The 18,940-nt window shown below is 42.9% G+C and overlaps 1 protein-coding gene across 4 annotated transcripts in view; it reads left to right on the top strand.

Annotated features, from left to right (window-relative positions):
- Window positions 1-18,940, top strand: part of ankrd12 (ankyrin repeat domain 12) — a 52,167-nt gene that overhangs the window by 18,507 nt on the left and 14,720 nt on the right. For all 4 annotated transcript variants that reach the window (XM_048249578.1, XM_048249568.1, XM_048249558.1 and 1 more), the window contains exon 2: window positions 16,290-16,403. In XM_048249578.1, coding sequence (XP_048105535.1) covers window positions 16,344-16,403 — 60 coding nt within the window. In that variant the 5' untranslated portion in view covers window positions 16,290-16,343. The remainder of the gene's footprint in view (window positions 1-16,289; window positions 16,404-18,940) is intronic.

Genomic DNA, 18,940 nt, shown 5'->3' with positions numbered 1-18,940 from the left:
TGTAACGGAACTGTTTAAATTCAAAGTTTGTACTGTCTTGAATCTGTTAGGCAGTTAGGCAGGCATAAAAGGCACGTTTAGATTCTGCCCCCAGGCCTAGCATTGTAGATCACTTTTTCCTATCAACAGTATTACGTGGATCTTGTATAGCGATTGAGATCCATGTAAAAATCGTCCAGATTTCTCCTTTAACCTAATTATCATCGAGGCGCTAGTGCTCTCTAGGGAATACTGCCCTGATCTTGAACTGGTCCTTGACACGCTGATATTGAACTGGTCTTCCTAGACCAGTGCTCTGTTATCTGGTCCTCAGCAGTAGTCTCAATAGGCCGTGTGTGTGTTTGTTCGTGTACCCCCATGCGTCCTTACTTTAAATCTCTCCCATGTTTCTGAAATTACTACCTATACCAATACTCCCTCTTAGATGTCCAGGCTAAAGGCGTTATGCAATCAAAGAGAGAGAGAGAGAGAGAGAGAGAGAGAGAGAGACTCATTGGGAGCTCCATGTTGTGGTGAGGGATTACTGTCTACATTGGGACATACTGGGATGTTGTTGGTTTTTTCCCCCCAGTTGTATGATTTAAACAGACAGTTCTAGGGCGACAAGCAGAAATCTCTCTCTCTCTCTCTCTCTCTCTCTCTCTCTCTCTCTCTCTCTCTCTCTCTCTCTCTCTCTCTCTCTCTCTCTCTCTCTCTCTCTCTCTCTCTCTCTCTCTCTCTCTCTCAAAATATATTGGTATGCGTGAGACTCTTTGTGTGTAGAGCAGCAGGGCAGAAATTGTGTGAGAGACAGAGAGGGGGAGGGGCAAGAGAAGGAAACGAAGGAGGGAGAGGTAGCGAGACGGAGGGTGGAGATTAAGCAGGGGAGGAAGGGATAATAGCTGGGCTTTTACCTCTTTGTTGCCTCAGCCATGGAGCTAGCATTCTGATTGGACAGTCTCAGGGTGATGGGTGTGGCTTTATAATGCTGATTTTGTGTGTGTATGTGTGTGAGAGAGATATTTTAAAGCCCATATCTAAATCCAGTCTGTCGTCAAGAGAGCCACATGCATGCATTAACGTACACACGCGTGATCATTCATACATAGAGATGCACACATAATCCAAGTGCAAAGCACATTAAAAATAATCCATCGGATGTGTGTGTATATAACAGTTTTATATGAACACAAGCCACATGTTGCCGGCTGGCATTGTATGTTATTTACGTCACACACACACACACAGGAGAGGGGGGCACACCCACACCGAGGATACGTAACACAAGCCATCTTGTTGGAAGCTCCACGTTCCAAACACGTTTGTTAAGCACATGGCCTGTGCGTGCTTGTGTGTGATTGGAGAGCGAAGCAGAGAAAGGGGGAGGATGGGATTGAGGGAGCGGGAGCGAGAGATGGCGAAAGAGCGGAAAGGGGGCAGGGTGCCGAATGAGAGAGGGGGATGGAGAAGGAAGGGTGAGCAAGAGATGGAGAGAAAAGGGGGGAAGTAGAGAGAGAGAGAGAGAGAGAGAAATCTGCTATTCTTAGTCCATCTGTGTCCCTCTGCAGTCTGAGGAATCATGTTTCTTCTCGGCTTAGGCTGTTAGCTCTATACACGCTCTGTGAGTGCCTGTGTGTGTGTGGGTATTCTCTTGCACATGCACATATGCTTGTGTTTGTGTATGGTAGTGCACACATATGCATGAATGTGTATGTGAATGGATGGGGTGGTGGGTGTGCCTGTGTGTGTATTCACTTGCATATGCTTGTGTTTGTGTGTGAGAGAGAGAGAGAAGGGGAAAAAAGATGTATGACGCCCAGGTACATTTCTCCATTCACATGGCATATAAACACAGAATAACCACAGACACACAGACCAGTGGTTCTGTTGGCTCTCTGTGGTGAGGCGTGCCGTGCGCGCACACATACACACTTGTCCACACACACGACCTCCTACACCTATACCCAAATTGACGCAGTGCTAGAAAGGTTTCTTGCAGAGTGCCATAGCAACGGTTGCTCAGGCAAAGGCAGAGCATTGGGTTTACTTCTACGCCACTCGCTCAAGTGTGTGTGCGGCAGCTTGCCTGTGCGCCGGCTCTGAAGTGAAACTGGCCGCAGACATGCGTGCATGTATTTGTAAGATAAATGGGTGTGTGTCTGGCCGTATGTGATCTATTGAGTGTGAGCCTGTGCACATGCAACTTATGTATTGGTATAGATATGCTGGCATCTTCTGTCTAACTCTCCGGCAGTCTTCTGTGATGGAGTTGATTAGCAGCCTACTGTAACAGAGACACTGGTGGTCTTCTGGTGGAATTTACCAGCAGCTCTCTTATGAGGTGGAGATGGTCTTTGGTGTTGTTGCCTGATCCTCCCTTCTCATGAGTGGAGTGTCTTTAATGGACTGGTAGGGCTACAGTCCTCTTGTATCTGTTAGATATAGAGATGCACCGATTGCAATTTTCTGGGCCGATACCGATTTCCGATTTTTCATAGAGTTTGACCTGCCGATACCAATTTTAGCCAATTCCGATTTCATTTCTTCTAACCATTTTACAGCACAGACACAAATAGTTATTTTTTATCTTTTCTTTGATAGAACATGTTAATATAGAAAGGCAATCAACTTATCAATAATGAAATGGCTGTTTAAAACATGGAACCGGTGAGGAGACAGATTCTTCTTCAAGTCTAACTTCAGCTGCAGTATCAAATTATGGAACACCCATTTTTTCTTCACATTCAATATCCAACTAAAGATATAAGAACAATTTTCATGATACATTTCAACATGCTACCATGGAACATATTTTCATATGCATTGATGAATTTATGGGAGGGCGAGGGAAAAGTGGGAGTAGGCTATCAAGCAAACACGGGGGAGGAGAAGTGCTAATAGCGATTAGGTGCTCCACCATATATGAAAACGGCGTCTGTTTTGCGGTGAAAAAGTTAAATCCAAATTCCTGTTAAATGCATCCATTAGGCCAGCGGTCCCCAACCACCGGGCCGCAGCGGACATTCATAACCGGGCCGTAGCCTACTACATGAGTTTTAAAAAAAAAATGCGTGCAAACTAAATAAGAGGATAGATATTGAGGCACAGTTGTTAGAGAGCGTGAATGGGGTCACCGTGGTACGCTATCCAAGTTGGTTGGTTGCAGGTCACTGGCCAGAGTGTTTGAGTTGCGAGAGCCGCTGCAGAGATTTCTTACAGAAAAAAAAGTCACCGTTAGCTGCATATTTTAGTGATGAGGACTGGGTGTCAAAACTCGCTTACCTGTGTGACCTATTCGGGTTGCTTAATGACCTCAACCTGTCACTCCAGGGGAGAATGACTACTGTCTTTAAACTGGCAGATAAAGTCGCTGCATTTAAAGCCAAGCTTGATTTGTGGGGACGACGAGTGGATCGGGGTGTATTTGATATGTTCCAAACAGTAGTGGGGGTTTTGGGAGAGACTGAGGCAGGGCCCTTTCTCTCGCAGCTGGTGCGCGATCACCTTGTTGCGCTTTCAAATGAGTTTGAGCGTTACTTCCCATCCTCCAAAGATCCACGGCAAACCAATGAGTGGGTCCGCAACCCATTTGTCAATATCCCGAATAGTCCTAACTTGTCAGCAGGAGGAAGATCGAAATTGCAAATGACTGTGGTCTTAAGAGTGTGTGCTATGAGGAAACCTCTCTGGCGGGTTTTTGGATGAAACCCAAAGCAGAATATCCCGAGATGGCCGTAAAAGCGCTGAAAACGTTGCTACCATTTCCCACGACGTATCTATGCGAGGCCGGGTTTTCGGCAATGACTGCAACTAAGACCAAATTGCGCAATCAACTGGACATTTCAAACACACTGAGGGTGTCACTGTCTTCCATCACCCCCAGATGGAAACTTCTTGTTGCAGGAAAATAAGCACAGGGCTCCCACTGTATTCGTAATGCACATTTAGTTCCCATGTTTTGTTACCATGTTCCCATGTTTTGTTAAGCATGTTCACACATGATGGATGTAGCTTCAAGTTGTTCAATTTTCATAGTTCATAGCCTATTGTTAAATTTGCACTTCTTCAAGTTCACGTTTTTCACATTTTTAAGAGTTTGTTACCTTCACTGTTCATGCATAACTGGAGCTAGTTCTTTTCAAGTAATGCATGCACAACACATATGGAACATGGAACCCTGACCCCCCCCCCCTTTTTGTAGCCTACACGTCTCGCAGGCCTATAGCCTACATTGGACGTAAAAAATGTAGCCTAATGTTTTAGCAGAAAATAGTCCTATTGAATTATTATTGTTCGGTTACGACTAGGACATTCTACCGCTCAGCGAGCGCCAAATGCGTCTTTCTCCTCGGTCTTAAAATAAACAATTTCTTTCGTTAATTATAGGATCAGAATGTAGCCTATCCGTCTTTTACTGTAAGGCTTGTATTTCATGCATTTAGCAAAAGTCCCAGACAGAAGCGGATTGGTAATCGGGATTCGTTTTTTGTAAAAGTTTTTTACTAAAATAATACTTTTAATAAAGTGACCGCTTAGTAAATTCCACACAGTAGGCCTATGGCAAAGCACAGCGTTTGCTGCATAGAAAAACTCAGTAGCCCCACATCCAGCCCTGAGTGTTGGCCTGGTTGCTAGCTTCTTCAAACTTTGCAAACTCAGCTGGGTGTTACAATTGCGGAGCATGAGTGCATTTGACCGACATAAAATCGGCATGTCTCAGACTGACCGAATATAACATGGCCAAAAGCTATTGTAGCCTAATTATTCTTCCTGTTTAATAAAGATCTCCAGATCAGTGAATTACGCCTATCTGCACAAAAGATTGTCCTGAATCCTTACAATCGTGTTTGTGGGCCCTGTGACACCTCAAAGTCTGCCATGACCGGGCCTCAGGTCAAAGAAGTTTGAGAGAGGCTGTGTTAGATCTTAAAATCAGTATTTATGGTGTAGGTCAACAAATCTCTAATGTTTTTATTGATTGGTCTTTTCTAGTAAATAGCCTTCTGGGGTGCTTACAAAATTGTAGAAATGTTGTCTTTGGTTGACGAAGTTATAAGACTTTTAATCAACCTCTGTGTTTGCATTGGATAACCACTGTCTTGTATTATCTTTGATCATTCGTCTTCTGTGGTGTTGGTAATCAGCTCACTGTGTTTTTGCTGAACAGTTGTCCTCAGTCTGAGCATTGATGAGCTGTGTCGTTGTCTTTGATGAAGTTGTGTGCAGTAGTGGAGATGTTGAAGGTGCTGAGAACTCTGGCTGTGTTGGTCATTCCTCAAATACTGAAGTAATCGGTCACCTTGCTTGCTCTCCTTCCCTTCCCTTGAACCTTCCCTGTATTTTGTTTGAAGTGCTCTGTAACGTGCGCGTGTGAGCCCATCTGGGCATTTTCTGATCAGATTATTTGTGATGTTTTGGCCATGCCAGGCCCACCTGCCTTCAGTCACATTTTTCACATTGGCCCCATTTGTGTGTGTGTGTGTGTGTGTGTGTGTGTGTGTGTTTCATATAAAGCCTTTGCTGATGCTCTCTGTTGTGAAAGCATGCAAAGCATCTGGGCATATGTACGCATGCCACCACTTCATTACTGCCAGCATTCTTCGCGTGATGAATTTCGTTAAAATATCAATAACGTGAAACATGGCATTTGGCCTTGTCGGACGTCTGTGTTTTTCATGTAAAAGTGTGTGTGTGTGTGTGTGTGTGTGTGTGCGTGTTTCGTAAAGGTTCTTCTAGAGAGAGAGAGAAGGAGACTGTTGTGCTTAACGTGCCATCACACCCTAAATCACCCTTAGTGTAATTCCGCTGACTGCCCACATGCTGGGTTGACCTGACTCGGTCCATGTAAACAAAGTCATTTCCTGTGTGTCCAGCTTGCCGAAGTATAGCGTCATCAGGCATGGCTGGACAACGGCTTGTAATACCAGCATAGGCTTTCTAATGAGGAGACACAGCACTCAAAAAATCCTCCATAGAAATGCATTGAGTTAGTTTGTAACAGCAATATAGCAGTTGTCTACATATCCCGCCCCTTCCGTGGCAAAAAATTCAACATGTGAATACATTGTGCCAATCATGTGGTGTGTTGTGAAAAACATTGTGCCAATCACGTGTGACTGGAGCAAGGTTGGTGTCGTAAAGCCTTTTTGCCTGGAATAGATGCCCGATAAGTGGCCAAAATGCATTGCAATATGGCCGCCGAGTGGAGGGACTTGCCTAAAATGACTTTGATACCAGTGCAAATCCAGAGATCGGGATGAGCACTGTGGATCTCATGATCCCATATAGCTCTGAGCACGCTGGGCTCTCGTCTTCCGTCACTAAAATAGTTAGTGCTTAGTCCTAGGCTAAAAGAAAATTAAAGGAGAAATATGGTGAGTTTTTACATAGATCTCTGTTTCCCAAGGTCACTGAGTACTGTCTGTACGGGCAAAAAAAGATGCTACACTCTGGGGGTATGTTCATGAGCCGCTATGTTTATGCACCCACAGTATAGCGCTGTAGCTGCCTAACTGTTTTAGCTGTTGGCTAAAGCAACTCGAGCTAGGTAAAACCAATTGTTTTCATTTTCTTCGTACCGACATAACTCGGTGACATTGAGAAATGGAGATCTATGTTAAAAAATTACCGTATCCTTTAAATGAAAATCTCTACTGAAAAAATCTGTGTGTGGATGATATTTCTTACTTGCAATTTGGTTTTGATGAAAGTGTTAGCTACACTAATAAATGGAAATGGAAAGGAGGCCTGTGGAGCTGCATATGAGGCTCCAGAGCTGTGAAGTGTAATAATATCACTGTAAATATGCTGAGCATTACTCATCCTCTTGGAAGAGCCAAAGACTCTATCCTTCTGCTGCCATAGCCAAAGAGGCCAGTGAAAACATACTAGAAACACTGAACTATTGTGGGCAAATGGAGTCTGAAAGATGCCTGTCTGGCTGGAAATGTGAGCTTGCTGAAAGTTTATTGATACAGTTGTGCACTTAAGTTTGGCAAAGTGCATCCTAGATCTGTAACAGAGAAACATAGATCTGTAACAGCGAAGCATAGATCTGTAACAGAAGGAACATGCTGTATATGGATAGTTATATAAACGCTTTTGTATTCTATCATTAATGCCACACCAAAACTAAACACAGTCCTTAGATGTCGATGTTGTAACATGCATCTTATCCCTTGTGATGGTAGACAGCAGGTCTAAGTTAATCTTATGCTTCAGAGTAATGCGCGTAGACCTTGGAGCTGCAGCTATCATTAGGCTAAAGCTGTTACAAATACCGTATTCTAACTAGCGGTAGTACATTAAATCAGCTAACCTCAATGTTTACGCTGCCTTGTGTCTGCGACGCTTGGTGAGCGTACTGGATGCTTTCGGCACTCAAATGTTGAATCATCGTTGACGTGCTGTTGTGAGTCATCAGTTTTGCTTTGCAGTGGACCCATTGCACCTTGTTGTCTTGAAATGATCCCAAAATGTTGGATCTTCTCTTCCTTTTAAGGACGTTTTCTTGGCTCTGTCATCACGCCAACTTAATTCTGAAAGTGGTGTGCGCGTCAGTGATAACAGTCCGTGTGAAACAATGACCCCAGAGCTGAACAGGCCACATAACGCAAGTGATCGGAATTAAACGAAGCCTCGAGGCAGAGAATTTGCCTCGGATCATTTTTTGTAATCAAATTATTAGTGCTGTCAAACGATTAAAATTTTTAATCACGATTAATCGCTGAATTCCTATAGTTAATCACGATTAATCACATATTTTATCGTATGATTAAAATTCTGTTATTTTGCATTGCTGAACTTTCCAGGAGTCCATATTAACAATATAAAGCAATCATTGCTTATCTTGATTGGGATTCAAATGAAAGCAAAGCAAGTTATTTCATTAACTTAACTTTAAGACGTAGGTCTATTTGATTATTTCAAATCAAATTTCAAAAGATGTGCAGCAGACCTGAGGCAACACAATATATTCAGAAATATAGCTAATAAAGGGCATAACAAACTACTATATTCATCATCTTTGAGTTCAGTTGAAAATAAGGAACTTTTCGACATGAGTGCACTGCCATTTTATAGGCTTACAGTCTATGGTGCACTGTCACTTGCCACACACATCAGCGCCGAAGTTTTTAACACTCAAACACTGGATGAACAATGGATTTTATGGAGCGGCGTTGACCAAATATAAATGAATCGTGATTTACACGGCGGCAAGTGTGACAAGTGTGATGCTGGTGTGCAGAGTTGTATTGAAAAGAATGGAATCTAATGTACAGTAAATGAATGTCGAAAGCAGAGTGCATCACACTCATGTCGGCATCGGTGTCCACAGCAATTTAAAACCCCATTCAGCTGACCGGGAGTTCAGAACTGTGTTGGTGTTTACTATACGAATCTACTCTTTGGCCGGCTTGTAAGCCCAAACAAGTGTGTGCAGCATGCCTTTACGTAGCCTACTAAAGGCGCATAATAAAGATGGGCTACATTTAATCTGAATCACGCCCCATTTTAGCGGAAAACAAGTTAACATTATTATATATCATTGATTCCAAAGACAGCTAGCCTAATCACACCTTGATGTTACATCTAGTTATTAATTTACAGGCCATTCAATCATTTTACTAACAGGGCAGTTATGAAGAATTATGTGTATGCAACTTACTCCTGTCGAAACTGTACATTACAACCCATTCAGCACGTAGCTACACTTACCATATCCCATGTAAAACGGTTAGCTTGCTAGCTAGCTAACTGTGGAACTTCAGTATAACAGGCATAGCCAATTATCTCACCTAGTTGTAGGAAAAAGGCTACGTTCATATTACAAGTGATAGAATGAATGTGTGACTTATGTTTAGTTGATGTTATGACATGTAAAGTTAAGCTTGCCGAGCTTAGTCAGCCACGGGCAGTTTGACTGTGCCTACATTCGTGACACTCCTGTTAGTAGGCTAGGCTATAAACTGGAAAGAGCAGAAAATAGGAACATAATGGTCACATTAATCCCATAAACACACAGATAACTCTTACACCAACCTTATTTTGTGCCTTTTATTCACGTTTGTTTCAAGATTTAGTAAGTATAAGCCCTTTTCGCTCCCCACTTTGATGCAGCATAGGTTTCCATTATCCAAACAGTTCCCGTTCCCCTAAAAGGGGGGGTCTAGCTAGATCCAGTGTGGTGTTGTAGTTGTTCTAACGTTACTAGTTGTTGCAACAGCATGTGAAAAAACTACAAAGTTTGTTACACCAAAAGAACGTTAATCTCGCAATAAAAAAATTGACGCTGTTAAAATAGGTTTACGTTAACGCCGTTAATAACGCATTTAACTGACGGCACTACAAATTATTCAAGTTACCCGTGATCATTTCAGCCCTAGTAGACCATATCTCCTTCTTAGATTATGCTAAGGTGAATTGATATTGTGTATTACTGTATATTATGTTATCACATTGTGTTGAACAACATTGTGTCAACATGTGTTGAGGGCAGCACATAATCACATACAGTGGTGCTAACATGAGGCCTAGACTTCCCCTCCTTGTTAGATTGTGTTACGTTATATCATCATGCTCTCCTCGAGAGCTTCTGCTTTTGTGATTCAATGACCCATTAGACATCTTGTGTTATGTGGAAGAGCATCATCTATAGCGGTGTTGGTGAGAAGACAACACTTCTGTCGTTTTGTACTGTGCTGTAGCACGTCCTCCTGGAATAATTGTTTGAAGGTGTCATGCTGTTGCATTCATTTATGTCATGTTGTGTGATAGTGTATTAGGTTATGTCATATTGTGTGATGGTGTATTAGGTTATGTCATGTTACATTACATTACATTACATTACATTTGGCTGACGCTTTTTAACCAAAGCGACTAACAACATGGTAAACAGTACGTTTTTAGAACAATTCTCACAATTTTAGGACAGTTTAAAAAACACAAAAACATTAGAGTACAGTAAGAATAAGTGCGTGAGTGAGTGCTGTTTTTAACAGTTACTTGTCAGTTTAAAACGGCTGGTGAGTGCTAGGATCAGTAAGACTTGTTGTAAGTGTTGCTATGAGAGTAGGTGTTCTCTAAAGAGCTGGGTCTTCAGGAGTTTTTTGAAAGTGGAAAAGGATGTCCCTGCCCTTGTAGGAACTGGCAGTGTGTTCCACCAACGAGGAACAACAGATGAGAAAAGTTTGGATTGGCTTGAGCGTGCACCGGTGGTAGAGCTAGGGGCCGTTAGATCAGAGGAGCGCCTTAGCGTCTGGAGGTAGTGTAAGTCTGTATGAGGGCATTCAAGTAGGTGGGAGCAGAACCGAGACTACTTTGTAGGCAAGCCGCTAGAGACTTGAATTTGATGCGGGCCGCCATAGGTAGCCAGTGTAGCTGGATGAGCAGCGGGTAACATGTGCCCTTTTGGGTTGGTTGTAGACCAGGCGGCGCCGCTGCTTCTGGATCATCTGAAGTGGTTTCACTGCGCAGGCTGGGAGACCTGTCAGGAGGGCATTGCAGTAGTCGAAGTCGTGAGATGACAATTGCCTGAACCAGAAGTTGGGTAGCATCTTGAGTCAAGTAAGTCCTGATTTTCCGTGATGTTGTAGAGTGCAAAACGGCATGCCCGGGCGACTGAGGCAACATGATCCGAGAAGTTTAGTTGGTTGTCAAGAACAACTCCTAGATTTCTTGCAGTCCTGGTCGGTGAAACAGACAGGGAGTCAAATTTGATGTTGATGTCGGGTGTATGGTAGGTTTAGCTGGGATGACCAGCAGTTCAGTCTTTGAGAGGTTCAGTTGGAGGTGGTGTGCCTTCATCCATGTAGCTATGTCTGAAAGGCAATCCGAGATCCGTGCTGAAACCAGGGGTCGTCAGGTGGAAAGGACAGATAGAGCTGTGTGTCGTCTGCATAGCAGTGGTATGAGAAGCCGTGCGAACGGATAATCTGTCCCAAGGAGGTGGTGTAGATAGCAAAGAGGAGGGGGCCCAGCACTGATCCCTGGGGGACCCCTGTGGTTAGATGGTGAGGTGCGGATAGCTGACCAAGCCATGATACGTTAAACGAAGCCCCTGTGAGGTAGGATTCAAACCAGGAGAGAGCAGAACCGAGATTCCCATGTCAGCGAAGTATAGAGAGAAGGATACGGTGATTAACCGTGGCAAAGGCAGCCGATAAGTCAAGCAGAATGAGTACTGATGACCGAAAGGTCGCCCTGGCTTCTTTAAGGCTTCTGTTACAGACAGCAGAGCCAAGCTTCGGTAGAGTGGCCGCTTTTGAACCCAGACTGATTTGGATCCAGAAGGTTGTTCTGTGAAAGGAAGTCAGAGACCTGTTTGGAGACTGCTTTCGCTCAATGCCTTTGGATAGGAAAGGCAGTAGTGAGACAGGGCGGTAGTTCTCGACTTGAGCAGGGTTGAGAGAAGCTTTCTTAAATACGGTGTTACCGGGCCATTTTGAACGCTGTTGGAAATGTGCCGGAGATTAGCGAGGCATTGATCACATGTGTGATAGCTGGAGCGATGGTCGGGCTGATGGACTGAAGTAGGCTCAGAGGGTATAGGGTCCAGCGAGCATGTGGTAGGGACGGCTGCATGTCAGGAGTCTGGACACTTCATTCTCGAGAGAGGCGTGAATGCTGAAAAAGATGTTCCAGCAGTCCCTAGAGGTTGTAGGAGTGCGTATCTGAGCCAGATGCGTTGAGTGGGCATGTAGAGAATTTACTGCTGATTGCCGCCACTTTGTTTGTAAAAAATGAGGCTGGGGTATCTGCAGTAAGGCTGGATGGAGGAGGAGGCAGCTGAGGGTTGAGTAGCGATTTGAAGGTTGAGAAAAAGTTTTGAAAGTGTCTGTAGCGCTGTTGATTTTGTCATTGTAGAAAGCAGTCTTAGCAGCAGTGATGCTGGCTGAGAAGGAGGTCAGAAGTGTCTGGTAGTTTTTGAGGTCGTCAGCTAGTTGTGTGATGGTGTATTAGGTTATGTCATGTTGTGTGATGGTGTATTAGGTTATGTCATATTGCGTGAGGTGGCAGTGCATTTTATGTAGTGCTGTTGTCTGTCTGCCTCTGCCGCTCTCATGCTATCGTGTCCTCTCTTTCTCACTGCCTTTCCCGCTTTCTTTCTTTCTTACTCTTTCTTTTGTACCTTTTTTCTTTGCGCCCATCTCTCTCACTCGTCGTATCTCCCTTTAGTTTCTATCTCAATCTTTCTTTGTATGCTGTGCACCAGGTTGCTTCATTTTCCCCGATGGTCAGACACCACAGACGGTCAGACTCTGCTCCAGGCGGCCTTTTCTGTCAGGCCTTGCCTCGGAGCAACCCCCTGGGTCGTCACTACCCAGACAGTCAGGCTAGCTGCTGACTGAGTGTTATTCCAGTCAGCTGTCATACCTGGCTGGTAGTGGCTTTGCGTTTTCTGGGAAGAGGTTGTGTGTCTTTCCCTGGGATAAAATGCAGAGACCAAATTTCCCTCACAGGATCAAAAGAGTATATATACTTATACTTTTTGATGAGATCAACCATCATTTGTTTCCACTTTACTAAAGGATATAATTAACACGCATATATTTGAATATTAACCAAAGAACCGAAAACGGCAGCCAAATTGTTATTTTATATCGGTATCGATATCCACCCAGAACTTCAATTGGTGGATCTCTGAATGTAATTCATGTCACTCTTCACTACAATTCTGGAATGACTTGCAGAAGAAAAAAAAAAATGCACTCCACTAAAGGCAAACTGCTGCTGTTGACACAGCAATGGTAACCATAGCCATGCCTAGTCCCTCTGCTCTCATCTTCTGAGAATGGCCATCCGCAGAGTAAAGGGCACGGAAACACACGCGCACACACACGCACACACACACACACACACACACACACACACAGCCTCTTGTAAGCAAAGGTGCTGATGTGTCCTAATAAGTGAGGCAGAGACTAGGCTGATGGTGGCTATGAGGCCCCTGTAGGCCCTTTGGATCTCATAGCAGCAGGGACCTATGGGGCCAGGAGACCAGAGAGCCTGCTGCTGCTCTTCTAACAGTGTTACTTGAGCAACTGCAAACACGCATGCACGGTTCGGTCTTTTATGAGGTACCAGTAGAGCCTGATTCTCTGACCATGAGGGACTAAATGACTGACTGAGTCTGTGGTGGACTGCAAACCTAGGGTGTATTGAAGTGATGAAGAAGGGTGTGTTAAAGGCCTGAGGTGCTCACGGCTCACAGAGAGGGTGGTGTCCACGCTCGTCTGTGTGTTCACAGTCTGTGTTGCTTGCGGTTTTTAAATGTATGTGTGTATGTCGGGGAAATGTATCAGTGCTCTGATTGGTCTCGGGGTCTGAAGTGTCAATGTTAATGTTTCTGTCTCGCTGTCTACAGATAATTTGTGCCTCCGTAATTGGGCTGCTGTGGGTGAATGCTGTGAACTGATTCAGCCTTGGCTGTAGTGTATTTCTGTCTATTTTTGGAGCCTTTGTCTGCATGGCATACTGAAATGTATCAGAGGGTTGAGCTCTCAGAAATCAGAATGATTTAGCCTGACGTTGTCATACTCAAAATTCTAGTCAGAATTTGAGTCTGGGTTTGCTTCATTGGGATGTAATTATGGGGCGTGTTTCAACTGACAGGGGGGGAAATGCCTCTGCACTCAATTGGATAGACCTAACCAATCAGAGCAACGAAAAATCTTATGTGAGCTGTAGGAAGAGGACCCGAACCATCCTTCTCCACAAATGCCTTAACATTGTTTAACAAGTTATTACGCTGTCAATATCTTGTACAATACCCGATAGTGAAATCTAAGACAACGAAATATATAGCAGGGTAGGCTATTCTGGAAAACAGATATTTCCCCTCCTTCGTTTAAAAAAATAAATAATAATAATTCCGTTCACATAGATGATGCAAACATGCTATATACAGCTGGGAAAGGGTGTCGCAAACCCCTCGAGCAAACAGGTATCCAACCAGAGATTTTAAACAAAGGAGGGAACAGTATATCACAATGCAAGCACAATGTTTTCCCTTGATGAAAGTGCAACTGGAATTTTCCCACATATCCACTTTGCCTGAAGTTTTTTTTAGAAATAATAGTTTTCAGTGATAAAACCTCCGTTTTGATGTAAATGAAAGGCCAAACCGCATGGAAATAATATGCATTTTCCAATATGGGGTGTTAGAAGCCATCTGTCTAGCTTATATCCACAGCGTTTTTGTTAAAAATAAAATCAACCTAAGCATGCTCAGTTTGCAATTTGTAATTGTATGCTTCTTCACTGTTTCCTATGGAGTTGTTCGAGTTGATGTCCAAGTCAGTTGAGGCTGGATTGTCGGGCTCATCTGCGTTCTAAGGGTGGGGCTTAACAACAGGTCAATTGCTCCCCCACTACAGATGGTGATCAGGTTGTCACTGATATCAGTAACATCAATAATACTTATGAAGCAATACATTGGCAAGAATGCAGTATGTTTAAAAATAAAATGCCTTTTGCCCGCACCCTGGATGAAGAAAAAACATTAGCGACATTCTCAACAAGAAATTAATCTGCAGCAGTGTCAGTTTTGTACATGTAAATGTGAGTAAAAAACGGAACTTTGACACCAAAGAGCATCCAACTAAAAAAAAAACGTGAAGACTTTTTAGGACTGAGCACACTGACAGCCTTTATTTCAAATAGCACGTGTGCTGTGATCAGTTGGGTAGTAGAAGAGGCGTGTTCATCTGTCCAGAGGTTGTTCAGGGCAGTAGAAAGCATGTTTGTTTATCTGGAGATGATGAACCGTAATTCTAGGGTCACTCGCTCGCTCGTACTTATTTGTGTTTGGTTATTTCCTGTCTGCAAGGAAACTGAATCCTATGATGTCACTTGCCTCAGTCATCCTTTGATCTTATTAACACAAACGCGCGCACACAGACACACGCATACACACACACACGCCTTGCTTACTCACAAACAAAATTTCCAAGTGTGTATAGTATTGTAGATTAGTGTAGTAGTACAATGTGGGGCCTGGTCACCATTTCCTGTGTGTGTGGCTAAAGGAAGATGACAAAGCATGATGAAGGTGTAGACGGTGACTTCCCTGGTTAACTGGGTTACTTGAGTCATCTTCATCCTTATTGGTTTACTTGTGTCGTCAATGGAGACTCATAAAGCTATGTGTGTACACATGCGTGCTGGGATGCTTTTGGGATCGGTTGTGTCTGCTACGAACAGCAGAAGCGCCACGGAGCCTTTCATGTGGTCTGTGTGTGAAGGAGGGGGTGGTGTGTGTTTTCAAATACATCTGGGTATGATTTAAAGGGAGAATGATGTTGGGTTGACTGGTTTTGGTTTGTCTGGTCTGTCGTGTCTGTCTATCCATCCATTTGTCTCTGGAGCTCTTAATTATTTTTTCTGCTCTGCATCAGCCAGTGTTTGCGTTGCTCGGGTCCTAGTTCTGCTTTCTCATTCACTTTCTGCTGTAAGTTTGAGTGCTTGGGAATGTCGGGCATCTTTGACAGAATGTATCCTAATTTCAATGTTGTCTGTGTGTGGGTGAGCGTGTATAGATCTGCTAGCAGAAAAAACACACCCCTGGCACTGAATTTTAGTGTGTTACCACATACACATAATGTGTTTGTGTAAACTACGGTTTCAACCATGTGAGTGTAGTTAGGTGTGGATTCCAGGGAGTGGTAAGTTGTGTTTTCGTTGTAGTTGTTTTAAATCATCTTTGTGGAAGAAGTATCTTTAATCATGTGACTACATCGTACCTTTTAACTGTCTCTGTGTGAAAGAATTTATTAGGATGCTTTTTCACTGGAGGTCTATTTGTGAAAAGTTTTTTTTTTTTTTTTTATTTAATTTTTAAATCCCTGTGCATTTATTGCATGTGCTGTAATGTCTGCATGTATGTATCTAAGTGTGTATAAGAGTTCATAAACAGGTTTATAAATGTGTGTGTACAGGAGTTTCTTAATGAGGTGTGTAGGACTATCACAATAATTATCACCTTATCGTACAATATGTGAATATATTGACAATAGCTTTTGTTTACATTCTTGTCATTGATCATTATATTTGTTGTAGACTTGTGTTTAATGAGATGTCCCAAAATATAACGACACCTAACCTAAAGGTTTTCCATAACTTGTGCATATTGGTGTCTTCAAAACTATACTACTTTTGATTTGGCAGTTAAGTCTCTCAGCAGCGCAAGCTGTATCACTTAAACAAAAAAACTGCAGTGTGTGTGAGCGAGATAAGCAGTTTATTAATGTCTGAGCGTGTGTGTTTTTGAAGCAGTTTCTTGACCTCTTTGTTTGTTTTGTGTGTTGCAGGTGCAGCATGCTCCCTGCTGGCCTTAGCTGCCGTAGCCAGAGAGTGGCAGCACCATGGCCAAGCCAGGCTCAGACAGAGACGGAGCCATGGTGGAGAAACAAGCTGGCAAGAAGGTGAGCTTCACATTCAGGTTACTTCATTTGGACCCATAGCCATGGGTAACTTTGGTTTGCAGTAAAGAGTCCTCATAGACACGCATGTAGAAGCACTCGAGCATTTGTTATGCATCATCCATCTTAACATCTCACCTGTGGTGAGACAACAGATCACTGTACCATCACAATTATTGTTATGGCCATCGTTCAGAAATACCCATTCAATTCAACTAAACTTATTGCAGCATTCTATTTTTATTAGGGATGCACGATATCGGCGGCCGATATATTATTAGCCGATTAGTGAAAAAATGAAAATATTATTATCAGTCCGATAACAGAATTCTGGCCGATAATTTGCGCCGATATTTATATAAGTCCTAATTTAAGCCTACGTTAGGTCCGTCTGGCTACACTGAGCTACTTGAGCTTGGTTGGCTATACTTTTCCCTCAATATAATGTCAGCGGTGTGAATGTATTTCACCACTCTAACAAAATCTGTGGATATGCATTCATTTGGGAATCTGTGCATCTCAAAATCCTCTCGTGAATGATCCGCCATTTAACCTTAACAGAGCGGAGCTCAGCCCTATCTAGAGCCGTCTTGTGCTGGTGTGTTTGCACTTTACCGCGCTGGTCGGGGAAACAAATAAACAAACTCGTTAGTGGGACGAGTACATAAGTAGGCCTAGTTCTAAGTTGTGTGTTAGTTAGTGCTGTCAGTTAAACACGTTATTAACGGCGTTAACGTAAACCTATTTTAACGGCGTCAATTTTTTTATCGCGAGATTAAAATGACTAAATCTTGAAACAAACATGAATAAAAGGCACAAAATAAGGTTGGTGTAAGAGTTATCTGTGTGTTTATGGGATTAATGTGACCATTATGTGCTCTTTCCAGTTTAGCCTACTAACAGGAGTGTCACGAATGTAGGCACAGTCAAACTGTCCGTGGCTGAGTTTAACTAAGTTCGGCAAGCTTAACTTTACATGTCATAACATCAACTCAACATAAGTCACACATTCATTCTATCACTTGTAATATGAACGTAGCCTTTTTCCTACAACTAGGTGAGATAATTGGCTATGCCTGTTATACTGAAGTTCCACAGTTAGCTAGCTAGCAAGCTAACCGTTTTACATGGGGTATGGTAAGTGTGGCTACTAGTACGTGCTGAATGGGTTGTAATGTAGCCTACATCGTTTTGACATGAGTAAGTTACATACACATAATTCTTTATAACTGCCGTGTTAGTAAAATTATTGAATGGCCTGTAAATTAATAACTAGATGTAATGTCAAGGTGTGATTAGGCTATCTGTCTTTCCCATTAGAATCAATGGGGCGTGATGCAGATTAAATTTAGCCTATCTGATGATGCGCCTTTAGTAGGCTACGTAAAGGCATGCTGCACACACTTGTTTGGGCTTACGAGCCGGCCAAAGAGTAGATTCGTACAATAAACACCAACGCAGTTCTGAACTCCCGGTCAGCTGAATGGTGTTTTAAATTGCTGTGGACACCGATGCCGACATGAGTGCGATGCACTCTGCTTTCGACATTCATTTACTGTACGTTAGATTCCATTCTTTTCAATACAACTCTGCACACCAGCATCGCACTTTGCCGCCGTGTAAATCACGATTCAGTTATATTTGGTCGACGCCGCTCCATAAAATCCAATGTTCATCCAGTGTTTGCGTGTTAACTTGATGTGTGCGGCGCTGATGTGTGTGGCAAGTGACGGTGCACCATAGACTGTAGGCCTATAAAATGGCAGTGCACTCATGTTGAAAAGTTCCTTATTTTCAACTGAACTCAAAGATGATGAATATAGTATTTTATGTTTGTTATGCCCTTTATTAGCTATATTGTTGCCTCAGGTCTGCTGCACATCTTTTGAAATTTGATTTGAAATAATCAAATAGACCTACGTCTTAAAGTTAAGTTAATGAAGTAACTTGCTTTGCTTTCATTTGAATCCTAATCAAGATATACAATAATTGCTTTATATTGTTAACATGGACTCCTGGAAAGTTCAGAAATGCAAAATAATAGAATTTTAATTATGCGATAAAATATGTGATTAATCGTAGCCTGGCTGGCGCCACCACTTCTCAATGAGATGTGGTCTGGGAACCAAACGTTCATTTTCTCGTATTTGAAAAAAATGCCCAGATCCGTTTATTGGGTGCCACGGATGTCTTATCAAATGCGTCTGTGCATAGCTCATCATCGTCTTGCTTTCCCCCCTCTTCTGTGATTGGTTCCCTATCTCAGGCGAAAATTTGCTCCATGGTCTCCAGGCTGCCTTAGCAGCGTGAATCAAATTGCGCGCAAGGCAGCATGGGAACACCCAGGCTAGATTAATCGTGATTAACTATAGGAATTCAGCGATTAATCGTGATTAAAATTTTTAATCGTTTGACAGCACTAGTTTTAGTATTATATTTGCATTACTTTAGCTTGGATTTTGTATTATTACCTAGAAATATGCTAACCATTCATGCTTCAGTTCCAGACAGGTCATCATAATAAGTTATTAAAACCTTCG

The sequence above is a fragment of the Alosa alosa genome, chromosome 1, assembly GCF_017589495.1.
Source record: "Alosa alosa isolate M-15738 ecotype Scorff River chromosome 1, AALO_Geno_1.1, whole genome shotgun sequence".
Classification (NCBI taxonomy): Eukaryota; Metazoa; Chordata; class Actinopteri; order Clupeiformes; family Clupeidae; genus Alosa; species Alosa alosa.
This window is presented reverse-complemented; position numbering and strand designations above follow the sequence as displayed.